This window comes from Rhinolophus sinicus, linkage group LG15 (genome assembly GCF_036562045.2).
Source record: "Rhinolophus sinicus isolate RSC01 linkage group LG15, ASM3656204v1, whole genome shotgun sequence".
Lineage (NCBI taxonomy): Eukaryota > Metazoa > Chordata > Mammalia > Chiroptera > Rhinolophidae > Rhinolophus > Rhinolophus sinicus.
The window spans coordinates 37,999,255-38,015,735 of record NC_133764.1 but is presented as its reverse complement, the minus strand read 5'-3'; the positions used below and the strand labels follow the sequence as shown (position 1 = coordinate 38,015,735).

The window sequence follows — 16,481 nt, the reverse complement described above, 5'->3', positions numbered from 1 at the left end:
AATTGCTTTCTATTTCCTTAAATTACAGTCTCGTCTTTGGAGATTCTCAGAATAATTTTATGTATCTTCCTGAAGTATTTATATCATTTCACTCTTATCCTTTTAAAGAATTCAGTATTAGATACCTGCACTTTATCTCCTACGATTTCCTAATTATTTGGGTATTTCTAACACTGCAATCAAACTTATATTCCAATGAATTTTCCAGCAGACTTTATTTGAAGTATGTATCCTCAAAAATGAAAAATATATAAAAAATAAAGTTACCTGTACATATAACAAAAATTTGGAAATCCTTGACAATTTCTTTACATAGTACGATATACGGATAATTGCAACAAAAGTTTTCTTCTCTTTTAGAACCTTTTCCTCATTACGTTCTCTTCAAATTTATTTTAACAAGAAAAAGCTTACTCATGGAGAGTAAAACTGAGTTTCCCAAAGGAAATCTCTTTTAAAGTTTGATGGAGTTAAAAAAAAAAAGGAAGAAGTATGTAAAGAATTATCACTATCACTGAGAAGAACATACTAAAGCTAACTTCAACCTTAAAAACAAACAAACAAACAATTTTTGTTGCCTGATTTAAAAGGAATGTAATGAGTTTAGAATTATGCCCTAGGTACTTCTAAAGCAGGTAGGTATTCCAGATGAACTCTGCGAAGGGGAACAAAGATAGGCAACAGAAAACTTTAAGTATCAAAAGTACTATAAAACAACTACGTTTTTGACAATTTTCCTTGTTGGTTTTGTACATACTATAAAAACCAGCTTATATAGCAACTACATTAAAGAAATAAATGAGATGACAACCAAGATGGCGCAGTAGGTAAACGCTGAGCTTACCTTCTCTCACAACCACATCAAAATTACAACTAATTTACAAAACAACCATTATTGAGAATCGCTTAAAATCAAACTGAACTGAAGCCTTTCAATAAAGGACGCGCAGAAGAAGCCACCTCCAGACTGGTAGGAAGGGCAGAGACACAGAATGGGCTGGTCCCACACCCACGTGTGACCATTAAAGATCGGAAGGGATATTTCAGCTGTGGGCATCCCCCCAGCCCCCAGAGGAGTGAGAGGCCCCAGCTCCACCCCAGCCCAGGGTTCCAGTGCCGGGGAGAGAAGTCCCCATCATTTCTGGCTGTGAAAACCAGCGGAGACTGTGACTGAGTGAGACAGTGTGCTGCACCCCCAGGCGCTCCTGTTAAAGGGACCACACGGACTTACCCACCACTGGAATCACTGGCTCTGAGCTCCAGCTGGGGCAGAGGCAGCAGGAACAAATGGTGGGGAACTGAGTTATCTGGCTTGGGATGGGCTGGAGAGGCAGCTTTCTCCGGGATAAGGGAGCTGGTGGAGACCATTGTTTCTTTTCTGAGCCCTCCTCCTTCCCCACCTGAGTCTCCTTGGCAATTTGAGACCCCAACCCACCCTGCCCCGCCCCACCCCACCCAACATTCGGGCACAACCAGGCTGCTTTCAGTGGCTTTTTCATGCAGACCTCCTGCCTTTGCTCAACCTGCAGACTTTTGTGGAACACAGACAAGCAGCATCTGGCTTGAGCATGTCCTGTACCTCTGGCTGAGCAGCCCTAAGCCGGCACTAGTGGCAGCGGGCCTTGGTTCGCGGCTTGGCCTCTCAAGGCACTTCCAAGTAGAGCACGGGCGGCAGATGCTATGGATTTCTTTCTGGCTCCAGCTGGGTGGCCCCAGGTGGGGCATGGGCTGTGGCTGGACTTGATCTACAGCAGATCCCCTCCCAGGTGGTCCTGGGGCTGGCTCCCCCAGTGGCCAGCTTCAAAATGAGCTGGAGCATCACCCAGCGGCCTCCAAGTACGACATACCCATGGGGCGATTGGGCAGGCACCAGAGTCCTGCTGAGGCAGATCCTGCTCTGTAGGATCAGCCCCTGCACAACAACTCTTCCCCTGTAGTCAAGCCCAGTCCTCACAACCAGTGAGCCCGAGGGTCAGTCCCTCACAATGATGTGCAATTATCAACCAAGGCTCAACTACAAGAGGAGGGCACACACAACCCACACAAGGGACACACCTGGAGCGCGTGGCTCAGGTGACCAGAAAGACTGTGCCACCGAACCCCACAGCACACCTACTACATAGGCCCATTCTATTAAGACCGGAAGATATAATAGCCCTACCTAATACATAGAAACAAACACAGGGAGGCAGCCAAAATGGGGGAGACAAAGAAACATGTCCCAAATAAAAGAACAGAACAAAGCTCCAGAAAAAGAACTAAGCGAAACAGAGATAAGCAATCTATCAGACACAGAGTTCCAAACACTGGTTATAAGAATGCTCAGTGATCTCAGGGAGAACTTCAACACAGAGATAGGAGGCAGAAAAATGGAGATGGAAACCATAAAAAATAACCAGTCAGAAAGAAAGGCTACAATAATGGAAATGAAGAATATGTTACAGGGAATCAACAGTAGATTAGACGAAGCACAGGATCCAACCAGCGATGCAGAAGATAAGGTAGCAGAAAACACCCAACTAGAACAGCAAAAAAAAAAAAAAAAAAAAAAAAAATCCAAAAAATTGAGGAGAGTTTAAGGGGCCTCCGGGACAATATCAAGCATACCAGCATTCACATTATAGGGGTACCAGAAGGAGAAGAGAGAGAGCAAGGAATTGCAAACCTATTTGAAGAAATAATGACAGAAAACTTCCCTAACCTGGTGAAGGAAATAGACATACAAGCCCAAGAAGCACAAAGTCCCAAACAAGATGAACCCCAAGAGGCCAACACCAAGACACATCGTAATTAAAATTCCAAAGGTTAAAGACAAAGAGAGAATCCTAAAAGCAGCAAGAGAAAAGCCGTTATTTACCTACAAGGGATCCCCTATAAGACTGGCAGCTGATTTCTCAACAGAAACTTTGCAGGCAAGAAGGGAGTGGCAGGAAATATTCAAAGTGATGAAAAGCAATGACATACAACCAAGATTGCTCTACCCAGCAAAGCTGTCATTTAGAATTGAAGGACAGATAAGGAGCTTCCCAGACAACAAAAAGCTGAAGGAGTTCATCACCACCAAACCAGTATTACAAGGAATCTTAGAGGGACTTCTTTAAGATGGGATGGGGGTTAAGGATGGGTGAAAGGGGAAGGGATTAAGAAGTAGAATTGGTTGTTATACAGAGTCATGGGGATGTAGGTTATAGCATAAGGAATATAGTCAATAATACTGTAATAACTAGGTATGGTGCCAGATAGGTACTAGATCTATCAGGGTGCTAGATGGCAATGGGGTGGGGATCAGGGTGAAAAAGGTGAGGGCATTAAGAAATACAAATTGGTAGTTAATACAGTATGGGGAATATAATCAACAATGTTGTAAAGATCATGGAAGGTGCCAGATGGGCACTGGACTTACCAGGGGGATCACGTCATAGACTGTGTAGATGCCTGACCAATGCACTATACACCTGAAGCTGAAGTAGAACAATATTGAATGTCAACTATAACTAAATATATAGGTACATATAGTCATGGGATGTGGAGTGCAACATAGGGAGCTACTTGATGGAATTGTAACAGCTATGTAAGATGTCAGGGGGGTAGCAGCTTGGGGGTGGGTTATCACTTTATGAGGGGTTTAAATGTCTAACTATTACGTTGCTTTGTACACCTGAAACTAAAAAAACAAACCAACAAAAATCAGAAAAAGAAAAAAGAAATGAGCCACTCATCATTTAACACAGAAAATAAGACCAACTTAAAAAACAGACTATTCCGTCCTCAGCAATCTACCAGTTCACTCTCCCACCTGTCCTGCTCTCTCCAGGGACAGGTTTACCACGAGGCAGGCCACTCACCTCTTGATTCACTGCACCCCACTCCCAGGAGGCAGGAGTTAACTGTCCCGCTTACCCACGCATTCCTTCCTTCCCAGGCTGGAGCACCTAACACGTAACAGTATCTTTTCCATTCCACAAAGGTCAGACTGTGGAAGTCTCTGCTCTTGGTTAACGGCCTCCTTCACGGATTTGTGTGAAATGTTTTTTAACTATTGCTCAGCCCTCAATTCGACAGACTCATATTCAGTTATATGTCCGGTTTGAAAAATGCTGTCTGCCCTTGACGGGTAAGCACTGCAAACTAGTGGGGAAAGGAAGCACTAGCGAGTAAGCGCTGCGGGACAACTGGCCACACGCAGAAACAAAAGCAGATCCTGCCTCACATCATACATAAAAATAAAGTCTGTGGATTAAAGACCTAATTATGAAAAGCAAAAAGCTTCTTTAAGCTTAGTAAGGAAACATGGGAGACTATCTCTATGACCTTGGACGCTGTTATCTTGTTACAGAAGACATAACGAAAGCTGATAGATTTGACTATGATATTAAAAACATGAGTATGACAAAAAAGCTAAGTAACAAGCCACACACAGAAAGGAGGTAGAACAGATAAAGGAGGAGGATCAGAATAAAGAACGACAAATCTGTAAGAGAAAGACCAACAACCCAACAAAACGGGAAGAGGACAGGAACAGGCGATGTAGAGAAGAGGAAACCCAAACAGCTACTAACACATGCAACAATAATCAACTTCATCATACTCAAGAAATGCACGTTAAAACAACGAGACACCATTTCCCACTTTGGATGGTCATTTTCACATGAAGCTTGAGGACTGAGGTTCCTTTTGGGGGAGACAAATGGGGTTGGGGGCGAGATCTACAACATTTCTAAAATAGAGATCTGAAGGAAACACGGCAAAATATTATGTCAAACCTGTATTGTGAATGTAATTTTACTATTTTCTGTGTACTTTCTTCTATTTTAAAAATATTTTAAAAAACCCCACCACATTAAAAATCCTTAAATAGGATATCAAATGGACTCCCCAAAGGTACCCAAGGTAAGCAGCCAGTGTTCTGAGGCAGTAGGACTATATAATTAAAAGATCAAATTTTTACTGTTAGAAAAATGTGGTAACTTTACAAGAGCAGAGAGAGTCAGTGTCATTAAAGAAACAATCTGATCACTGAATTAAGAGTCTGATTTCTGAAGATGAGTTCCTTTAGGGCGTGGATGGTATCTTGTTAGTTTTATATCCATAACGCTTGCCACATATTAGACGACCAATAAATGTTTCCTGGGCAAACAAAAGAATAAATGTATAGAACCAAACCTGACTTATAGCTAAAGCCACCAATTAGCTGAACAATCTGAAGTCATTGCTCAACTCTAAAAAGATGACGATGACCTGACGATGCAATCCCCCAGTTGCCAGCTCTAAAACTTATGGTCCCTAGAGCTTGGATATACCACACATTCACATGAGAATCACATACCAAAAATACCAAGCACATATGTGGAATAGTCCATCTCAACTACAATAATAAAGCAAAGATTTTTTTTTTTATTGTTGTAAAATATACAAAACATAAACCTCCCATTTTAACCCTTTTTCAGTACATAATTCAGTGACTTACTGTGCCACCGTCACCACTATCCATCATCCCAAATTGAAACTCTATACCCATTAAACAGTAACTCTCCATTCTCCCTTCCCCCAGGCTCTGGTAACCACTATTCTATTTTCTTTCTCTATGACTTTGACTATTCCAGGTACCTCCTATAAATGGAATCATACGACTTGTCCTTTTGTGACTGGCTGATTTCACTCAGTATAATGTCCTCGAGGTTCATCCACATTGCAGCATGTGTCAGAATTTCCCTCCTTTTCAAGACTGAAACCACATTTTGTTTATTAATTCATCCATCCATCACAATCTGGGTTGTTTCCACCTTCTATTGTGAATAATGCTGCTATAAACATAAGTGTATAAATATCTGTTCCAGTCCCTGCTTTCAATTCTTTTGGGTCTATACCCAGAAGTGGAATTGCTGGATCATATGGTGATTCTATGTCTAAGTTTCTGAGGAACTGCCATACTGTTTTCGGCAGCGCTGCACCATTTTAAAGATTCTTACAGCAATACACAAGGGCTCCAATTTCTCCATATCCTTGCAAACACCCGTTATTAGGTTGGTGCAAAAGTAATTGTGGTTTAAAAGTTTAAAAATAATTGCAAAAACTGCAATTACTTTTGCACCAACCTAATATTTTCTGTTTTTTGAATAATAGCCATACAAATGGGTGTGACATGCCATATCATTGTGGTTTTGACTTATATCTCCTTAATGATTAGTGATGTTGAACATCTTTTCACACGTAAAGCAAAGAATTTTTATAACCAAACTTATTCTGTTTAAAATGAAAAGAATCAAAGACAACTACATTGTTTAGAGCTGGAGAAAAACCAACATAAAACCCAAAGAGTTTTCTATAAATATTGTAAAACAATTCCAACATATGCCATTCTCCTATTCAGATGATTTTGTTTTGGTATATTCTACAAATATTTATAATCAAAATATAAAACTGGAAATAATAAATACGAATACAAAAACGAGCTAAAACATTTAGTTTCTGATATTGTGAGATGATAAAACGTAGGGCAATGTCGTTGCTTATGGAGAAAAACAAACAAATCTAGGTCTTCACATTTTGAGCTACATCCCATAACATTCTATAAGAAAAAGTAATTTATTATGAGGTAGTAAGAAGCTAAGGTAAGTAATGAAATTAATATGGTAACCAAACCTGAAAAAGGTAGATAGAAAACAAGAAGAAAAATTGGGTGGAAAATACTGTATCAGTAATGCTGATAAGTACTTGAATTCTGTACTTTCACGGGTAGTCTCTCTGCTCTTAAAGCTTTATAAGAGCAACAAAGGGTCAAGGCCCAAAGGCTAACAGTGGAATTAAGGAGATAATCCCGTGAGAAAAAGGATCTTTTTCATTCACACAAATTTTAAAATCCCAAATTTGAAGAAAAATATTAGTCATTAGGATAAAAAAGAAATTGTCACACTGAAGTGTACCCAGGTCTCTAGGGGCGCCTGTGCAGCCTGGCTGTTTCTAAGTTGCGTGTCCGTTGTCTTCTGAAGGATGGCTATGCTGATATGACTGCTACTCCTTTTTCCTTCTTTCTTGGTTCTTCGACAACATCAAAATAAACGTGGTCTCCAAAAATTAATTTTACTGAAAATTCAGTGGTGGCACACAGAGACAAAAAATACATAAAAAGTAAACAAAAACTGCTGTTTACGATTAAAAACTCTCTTTCCAAGAGCAGATTCTAGGTATTTCTCTGAAAATTTTGAAACAAACAAACAAGACAGGGACTATACGTCATACTCAGCTATTATTTTACATCTGAAACAATCTTAGTAGTATTACAGTTTATCATCTCACTTTCCATTTGTGCGAGGTGGGCATCCACAAATACAGGCAATTCGAGTGCTATAAAGGACATTATGGGGACAACTGGTAAAACTGAAATGCATTATACTGAGATATATTAGATCATGGTATTAGATCGATGTTAAATTTCCTAAATTTATAATCGTGCTGTGGTCACATATGAGGACACCTTGGTGTACAGAAGATATTCAAGTGCCATGATATCTGCGATTTACTTTCAACTGCTGCTCCAACAAAAACATGAAACCGAGCAAATGAGGGAAATGAGAGCTAAGATTGGATGACCAATAGAAGGCCCCATGTCAATCCACACGGCAAACCTTAAAGCCTTTCCCTATGTTTTTTTATGTTAAAAATAAGCCAAAGTTCTAATTTTCCCCACATCCGGCAAGTTTGGAACACTTCACCTTTGTCAAAGATAACTGAGTTTGGTAAGCTCCGATTACTTTCCCACGATACAGCCAGAAATCCGGACGGTGCGAACGGTTTTTCACCTTTAGTCCCCATTTCCTTAGATGGCAGCCCTGCCAAGACACCTACTTAGGAGAGTAAAATCTATGAAAACACAGAACTGAGCCAATGCGAGCTGAGCTGGCACAAAGCACAAGTGCAGGAAGGAACGAGGTGGTCCTGAGATAAGCCTTCCTGTTGGGTGAGTCGCAGGGTGTTACTGCTCTGAAAGGAGATCTCCAGAGGCTCACTTCTCACCAATGAGCGGAAATGCTCAAGTCTGTTCTGAAATGGACTTGTGCTCAAGCTGAGAAGGCTGGCAATCCTTAGAAATAGAATTCATTGGAGGGGCTTAAAGGAGGCAAAAAAGTGAATCTGTCATACATTTATCTATGTGTCTTTACTTACTGTGTAAACCACTAAAAATACCTTCCTATTTTGATGATGAAAACAGTAGATAAGGAGAAAAAAACGAAAGGGTCAAATATTATGATGTAGTTCATTGTGATTACGCGTTGAGAACTCCAAAATAATACAAATTTTTTCCAAGAAAAGTACTTTTGGGGTTAGGATCAAAATGAACATTACGTAAAACACAAAAAGCTAAGGACAAATAGTAAAAGGGACTCCAGGCTGTGGTTCTACACTTCTGATTTTCGGCCTTGCTGTCTCTAGTTCTGATACGTTCCCGGTGCCCCAGGAGCCCTCTTTACAAACACCTCTGATTCTGCACTTTGGGGCCCCGTACTCTGCCTGCCCTATGCGACTCGAGTCAGGGTCCTCAATCTCAAGTACCTACAGACGCTCAGGTTCAGCTGAACACACATTAGTCCTTCCAATTTAGCAATTCACAAATCTATTTTTTAGTAGTAGTCTAAACGACAGAACTATGGGAAAAGAAATTGTGACGTGACTGAGTTCTAGGAACGGCATTTTGAAATGAGCGAAAGTGCTGAAATGAACCGAGACTGTGGTTCTCTGGCAGGGGTTCCAGACCCTCCTGGGCAGCCCAGGAGCTTCAGAAGACTACAATCCACACTCGTGATATATAGCAAGTCTGGGAGCGTATGAGACAGTCTTCATGTCCATAAGACATCACATACTTCACAGCACTTTTGACACTTGGCTATTTGAAGTTCCCCGTATTTCCATACACACTGAATGACCTGAACCTCACAAATTATACCCACACTTTTACAGATGGGAGATGAAGCTGAGAGATGTCAAACTTGGAAAAGGTGTTGGAACTAAAAAGCAGTAAGGACTAAACTAAACCTGCATTTGCAGGATAAAATTCTAGTGTTCTTTCCACTATACCATTCATATCAAAATAATTTCCCCTAAAAGGCTTTAAAAAGTGATGAAGCTTGTGTATAATGTTAAATTGTCTTTTCTTCTGCCATTTAAATGGTTTACACATTCTAAAAATAGGTACTATAAAAGTCTTAAGTAACACAACTGTCTTAAGAGATTAAAAAGGATTACATGATAGCATGGTTTAAAGAGAAAAGTTTTCTTTTTTGCTCTTAATTCTAAAATGTTAAAGATATAAAGATAGAATTTTCAAGTTAAAGTATTTAACAAACAGTGTCCAAAAGCTACAGTAAGCAACATTTTAATTAGGTATCAAATTAATCAGATAGGGAAGTGTGGACAAGATTTTCTCAGAAGTGTGCAGAATGCTTAATTAGTCCCAACACAAATAGTACATAATTCGTTCTGTATCACCACAATCCTTTCAACTGAAATGACAAAATAATAAACTAAAATATGTATCATAAAAAAGAATCCTAAAGGCTTGCTATCAGTGAAAATACATGTTTACTAATGCTTACTGGTAACACAAATTCCTTGTCACTTGGTTTCCAAGGGACGGAATAAATGTAACAACTGTTTTCAGCTTTTGGGAAACCAAAACGCCTCCCCCTCGACTGCATTTAACTGTGTGGAAAAATCTCGGGGAGAAAGTACTTTGAATTCCGAATTCCTTCGCTGGACAGACTCCGACACACTTCATCTGCCCACTTCTATGACGAGGAATTATGAAATGCAGAACAGAGTACAAGGTTTTGGAGTGAAAGGTTTACTGGAAACAATAATGAAAGTGTCCAAGAGAATAAGCTTACTGCCTGGGTTTTTCTCCAAATGAGCAGGAAAAGGAGATTGCTTCTTCAAGGTTCGGAACCTATTAGAACAATAATAAAAGTGGGGCAAAATGAATGGCTTCCTCCTTTGGGAGGCTGGCGAATGCTAAGGAAGTGGAGGAAGCCCCGCAGGCGGCAGGGATGCCACGCTCGCCACTGGGCAGCAGGGCTGGAGCCGGCAGCTCCTCCAAGACGCCATTTTATCAGCCTGCCCTGCAGCCGGGAGCCAGAGCACAGAGCTGCCGTGCTGTCTGGATGGCATGTCTCACGCCGACTTGGGACAAGCACGCGCTCTCTGCTCCATGCGTGTTTCGTTTCTCCTGCTCTGCCAGGGCTGACGGGGGCAGAAATACCTGCAGAAAGGTGCCTCCCACCCCCCAGGAGACACTACCTTGCGAGCCAGCTGCCTGTACGCCTGAATCTGGGGTCGTCTGGGCTCTCAGCTCCACCATGTCAGCCGTGTACAGCGACAGCCTCATCCTGTCGCACTGCCAGGAAAGTCCAGGGGCAGGCCTGCGCCCAGGCAACCTGCAGGCGCCCGCGGGCAGCCAGCCGGCCGGGCAGGAGTTGGCAGTGCCCTTCCCACTCCAGGAGGCATCGCTTCATCCCCTCCAGCTGGGGGAGGTGCCCACGGAGGGGATTTGAGAGCTCTGATTATCTAACTGCAGCTGACACTAAACCGATCTTCCTTCCTCTTCCAATTCTTTCAATTGTCACAGACATTTTTATTCAGGACCTAGTCACAGTGAGCAGCAGAGCCAGTTTTCTGCTGTGTTTTTGAAAGTCAGCCAAGAGAATAACAGTATATTGCCCATGGGCTGCATGCAAGTAAACTACCACTCACACTGCCTTTGTTTCCGTTCCTCCTTCTTCCGAAACACCCCTAAACATTTGGCATACCAACACCAGCTCCAATATTTGAAATTAGCCCCATATGTAAACTGGCAAGCATCCAACTTCTTAATTACTTTCCTGCCTCTATCTAAAAAAGATCTAAGTAGCAAACACAGCCGCATATTAATCAAAGCCTCTGTTTATAAATGTACAAAGCAACCACCAAAATAATACATTGTTCTGCCTTTAGCACAACGAAAAAGGTTTTGTTTTTTTTAAAGAAGAAAAAAAGCTCTCAAGTGTTTCAAGCTGCACTTACGCTTCAGATTTGCAAAAACATAGTCTGAATAGAAACTAACATAACGAAATGACATTTTTCTGGAACTAGAATCACTACATTTACATACTAACACTTATCTTACCAGTTAACATTTTTTGCCAGTTGGCTAAACGAGCTCCCCTCCAATTCAATACATGAAGTTAAAAATCCAGTTTCCCCTGTATCCTTTTATTAGCAGGTCAATGTTTTATTTCAGGGCAAGCGGTTATTACTTAAAGGGAGAACCTGGAACCAGGCGTGGGAGGAACCCTGGCTTCTCAGAGGTCCTTCCGCCCGGGGACTCGTCTCTTTGGACACTGCCAATGACGGAGGAAGGAAAGAGGCCCTCCCACGGGGCCGTTCCTGCCTCACTGCTCAGTCCTTTCCCCCACTCGTTTCACCTCTATCCTCTGAGCTGGCGAGTCGGTGGCCTCCTGGGTTCTCAGAGCAGCCTTTCTGCAACTGAAATGCCCACAGGCCCTCTTCCTCCCCGGGCTCTTCCCAGGGCCCCCTCAGCTCCTCTCCAGCCCTTGCAGGACGTTTGCTGGCCCTTTCCACCCTGGCTGCTCTGGGCACACCTGCATGAAAGCCTGTTTCCCATGAGGGATGCAACCCACAGGAGTGGAGTCATGGCATCAAACACTAATGGGAACAGTCTTCTTGACGCTGGAAAATTTCCTTATTTTGGAGCTCACTATAACGAATCTGTTCTTGCTTTAAATTTACTATCACTCCGCCACCAGCGTATGGAACCTCAGAAGCACCCAGGACATCTTCTGCATGCCAGGATTGGAAGTCTTGGTTATCTTAGCAAATGTGTGAAGTTGACTTAAATAATGTGACAAAACCAATGACGCCTCTCCACAACAGCTAGGGTTAACACAGAGCTGGCACTAAGCTGACACAGGCAGGGCATGGCAGAACCTGCAACCTGAGAGGAAATGGGAGGATGTTTCAACTGCTGTTCTCTGGGGCCCGAGACATAGCGCGAGTCCAACTGGTCCTCAGACACAGGTTCTTCTTTATCGTCGTATGATAAAGCACGATGCCGGTCATCGGACGGTTAATGTTACTCCACTTGTAACTGACCCAAAGACGCAACAGTCAACTCGGTTCTTGTCCCTCTTGTCTCTCGACAGTCTCAACTCACCAATCACTCGTTCAGGCCACAGGGCAAAGAGTGACCGCTGAGCATCAGGCTGGCGAGAAAGAGCCGTGCTCTTGCGTGTCTGCAGGACGCACTGCTACAGATGGAACGGGGGTGGTCAGAGACAGGAGCACCCAGAAGTTTGACAAATTCTGCCAAATTGCTCTCCTTAGAGCGTGTACCTATCCGCATTCCTACGCACAGCCCTTTCCCGCTCTCACCAGTCAGGTGTGGTGGTTCTGGAGTCTGGTTGTGAAGACTAAACAACTTGGCTCTAGCAAATGTGACTCAGCACTCAATCAATAGTTCCGTGGTGATTATAGCAGATTTTAAAGTTTTGGCAATTGGTAAGTGAAAACTAGTATATTACTGCTGTTGTCATTTTCATTTGTGTTTTCCCTGATCATAATATTATTTTCAATATGTTTAGAACTCATTTTTCATAGAGTTTTATGATCTGCCTATTCACATTCTTTGCCCATTTTTCTATTGGACTTTTTTTCCTCGTGGATTTGTAGGAATGCTTGATATTTCCTCTCTGGTTTTATTTATGGGTCTGTACAAAAGTTTTTAGCTTTTACACACTCAAATTTGTCAGCCTTTCTTTTCATGGTTTCTGGCTTCCGAGAAAAATCTCACCCTAAGATCTGGAAACGTTCTCCTAGGCCGCCTTCCAGTAGCGCTCAGCTTTGTGTGCACACGGCCCTCTTGCACAGTACTGATCTGAGCGTCACTTCTCCATGATCTGTAATGTCACATCCCCGCCCACCCAGGTCTCCATGTATACATGTGTTTATCCCCTGGGCTCGCCATTGTAGTTCATCAATCGATTTGCTTATTCCTGCCCCACTAACACATTGTTGTAATTATTAGAGGATCACAGCTCCATTTGGTAACTCATTACTCTTTTTCAAAATTTTCTTGGCGATTCTACTTTATGCACCTTTGTTCTAGATGGATGTTAGAATTAGCCTGTCAAGTCCCAAAAGCAGTATGTTGAACAGCTTTGAATATGAATTTGACTTGATCGTACGGTAAGTTTTGGGGCCAGTGTATTGCTATTACTTAGTAATACTGACAGCCCACCTTTGTACCCCATTTCCTCTTGTTGCCCCCTTGCATTCTGTCCCCTAGCTACACTGAAACCCCTTTGTTACCCAAGGAGGCCCTATAATGTGGGTGTGTGCCTTTGTGCACGCAGGTTGCTCTATCACCTGCTCTGCACAGCTGCTCCAAACGCACTCCCATCGCGTCCAGCGCCAAGCCTTCCTTGGCAGCCGCACCGGTGGTCTGGGTTAGCTGCTGTTTCCGTGTGTGCACATGGCATCTGTGAGTAGTGTACTGACTTCCGGTCCTTCCAGCGGACCGCGGCTGTGAGCTGGCCATCCCTACTACACAGTACTCAGGGGGCATTCAGGAGGTATTCTGCTCAGTGCATGAGGAAGACAGGCTCTCAGGAGCTGAAGTCCGGAAAGGTCAGCGTCTTCTGCCCCCTTCGTAGAGGTGTGCAAGTTCAGTGGTACTCACTACTGCCTGCCTACTCATTCTGATCGGGTAACAACAGGACACAGGCAGTGAGAAAGTGTTAAGCTTAGTGCACAGGCTTCTCTAAGAAACAGCGAAGCTTGGGGCTGCAATTTTTCGATACACGAACAAGCCTGACAGGTTAATGTAAATCACAAAACATCTACTGACATCCTTTTGGGAAGCATGTGGTGCATAAAGGAAAAGAAAGTCTGTCGGGCCAGGTCTGTCTCCATATTCCACCAGTTGTCTTATGCTGTGACAGGATATAAAATTTATCTACACTTACACAGCTAAGAAAACATACAATTTCATGTTTCAGTTCTTTTAAAACTTTGTCATTTTATCTGTCAGTCCTTTTGGTTTACTGGAACGAACACAGGAGCCTTCCATTCTGACAGTAAGGACTGCAAGGCCCTGCCCCATGGACAGAGCAGAAAAATGGCCAAACACTCAGGTGTGAGGAACGAGGATGCTCGTTCGTTTTAGCAGGTTTGGACTATGTGATTCTTTACAGCCATGGCAAAGGCACTTCAAACTCCACCCACTCCTTCAATCCTTGCTAAGCACACTGAAACGTGTGTGCGTGTGTGTGTGCATGTGTGTGTGGAGGGAGGTTCCACATACTGACACACTTGGGGAAAAAACAAAAATTAATGTGCTGGGCTGAAATACCTCCCAATCTTACTTTTCTTACCACTGGAAATGATCTGCTATTAACTTCTTAAGGATTAGTCAACTCAAACTGAGTTCCACTGATCCAGCTTTCGTACTTTTTAATTCTTCAGTTTTTCAAAATGAGCATCTTAAATTAATACCATGTTTCCCCGAAAATAAGACCGGGTCTTATATTAAGGTTTGCTCCAAAAGATGCATTAGAGCTTATGTTTAGGGGATGTCATCCTGAAAAATCATGCTAGGCCTTATTTTCCACGTAGGTCTTACTTTCGGGGAAACACAGTGTATATATGTAGCAAGCTATTGCGGTGTGACTATAAATCTATCTCTGTTAAGATTTTCCTGAGGACCACATTTCAGTGCTGACCGTAACTGTACATTTGATTATAAACTGCTGGCAGCTACGTAGGTGGGACTATGTTCTTGGTCAGTAAGTATATTTGATCATTTCTTTTCTTTCTTTCTTTTTGCTGACAATCATTGACCTCTACTCCCTCTACCAGGAATCTAGCAGATGACAGCCAAGGCTATTTGAAGAGACATGGCAAAGTTGTCTAAAAATATGTGTTCCGAATATACCACAAAGTCACGGTTTTGAGAAATACTGCTATAAATACTTTTGTGTCATGTTGGAATTATAAAAGGCAGCACATGAGAGAAAACAAATATTAATATGACTTGTGACATGTTTCTTTCAAATTCCAATCTAATACAACAAGCCTCCTTGCTTCTCTAATTACAGACCTGAATTTCACTACCATCAGCAAATATGGTGTCCATGCTAAAACGGGTGCCAACTGTCAAAACAGAGAGATTTAAGAAAATAACCGAAACGTGGCAGTTCAATACATGTATTTTGCTCTCTTCCAAAAATTTCTCTAAAACTCTAGTTTAAAAAAAGTCTTAAAGTCTAAATCCTTAAGGTCAGGATGTAAACGGGAAGAGGACAGACGAGAGATGCGATGTCAATGTTCTGGAAGCTGGGGAGCAATGAGCAGGGGTGGCCTCTCCTGGGAGCTGAGAGAAAGCGAGGCTCTCAGCGCAGGCAGACGCCACAGGCAGGAGGTGGCCTGGGAGCCGGACACCGCGAGGCTGCACACGCGCTGTCAGGCAGGTTTGCCTCCGACTGTCTCGTTACCATCACAAACACCCACTGTCCACCAAACGCTATCAGCTCCCTGCAGAGATGCGTGTGCACACTCAGGCACCACCCTAGTGGGCTGACAGAGAGGGTTTTATTTAAAAGTCCTCATGCAGGTCCTACAGCATCTGCCTGGACAGATTTCCATGCCCTGATGGACAGACCTTCAGTTTGTGGTGAGCAACAGACTTGGCTGAAGTAGCTAATGCCATGTGAAAATATATGAGAAATAATATTAGAAAGTAGGGGGAAACAGAATTAAACTTTAAAATCCAATTGAAATGTATCTATCGTCTATCTGTCGATTCATCCATCATCTCTCTATGTAGCCAGCTCTACCATATGTATATAGTGAATATGAACCACAATCTGCCCACTTGTATTCCTGGGCAGCAAAGCTGGCAACAGCACACCCGGTCTCAGAGAAAAGGACGCCGCGTTCTGTGTGGGCTTACCTGGTTGGAGTTTACTGGGCTGCTGCGCTCCGGCTCCAGGGAGGGGAGGAGGGCTTAGCCCTGCAGGCCCAGCACCCTGGCTTGGGCTGACACTGGTCAGAGCCCCCGTAGGCAATGGCTGACCTCTCTTTAATAGCTGCTTCTGTTCTTGCTGGCGGAAGCGTGGAGGCACCTCGCGAGGCAGGTAACGGGATGCAGCTGGCTGCTGGCCGCTGGCAGAGGCACGCTTGCCATTACTGCTGCTGGAGAGAGTGCTGGTGGAAGTACTGGGACCGGCAGGTTGGGGCTGGCTTGAACAGGTCTTAGTAGGTTCTGGCACTACAAGGAACAAAATGAGAAGACCCCAAACTTTAGTAACACTGCCTGAAAACCCAACCCAAACCAAAGGAAACAAAATGAAAGACTGGGAGAGAAATGTCCATGCAGTGCTTTGGGGACAGGACGGCCTAACGCCTGGAGTTCTAACTCTGACACCCAGTTCTCC

The 16,481-nt window shown here is 43.1% G+C and overlaps 1 protein-coding gene across 8 annotated transcripts in view; it reads right to left on the bottom strand.

The window, feature by feature from the left end:
• TNRC6C (trinucleotide repeat containing adaptor 6C) overlaps nt 1-16,481 on the bottom strand; it is a 119,507-nt gene that overhangs the window by 49,169 nt on the left and 53,857 nt on the right. For 7 of the 8 annotated variants that reach the window (XM_074319474.1, XM_074319469.1, XM_074319475.1 and 4 more), the window contains exon 4: nt 15,998-16,315. In XM_074319474.1, coding sequence (XP_074175575.1) covers nt 15,998-16,315 — 318 coding nt within the window. Of the gene's footprint in view, nt 1-10,290; nt 10,424-15,997; nt 16,316-16,481 lie in introns of those variants that run through there. The other variant, XM_019735544.2, reaches the window with a different exon arrangement.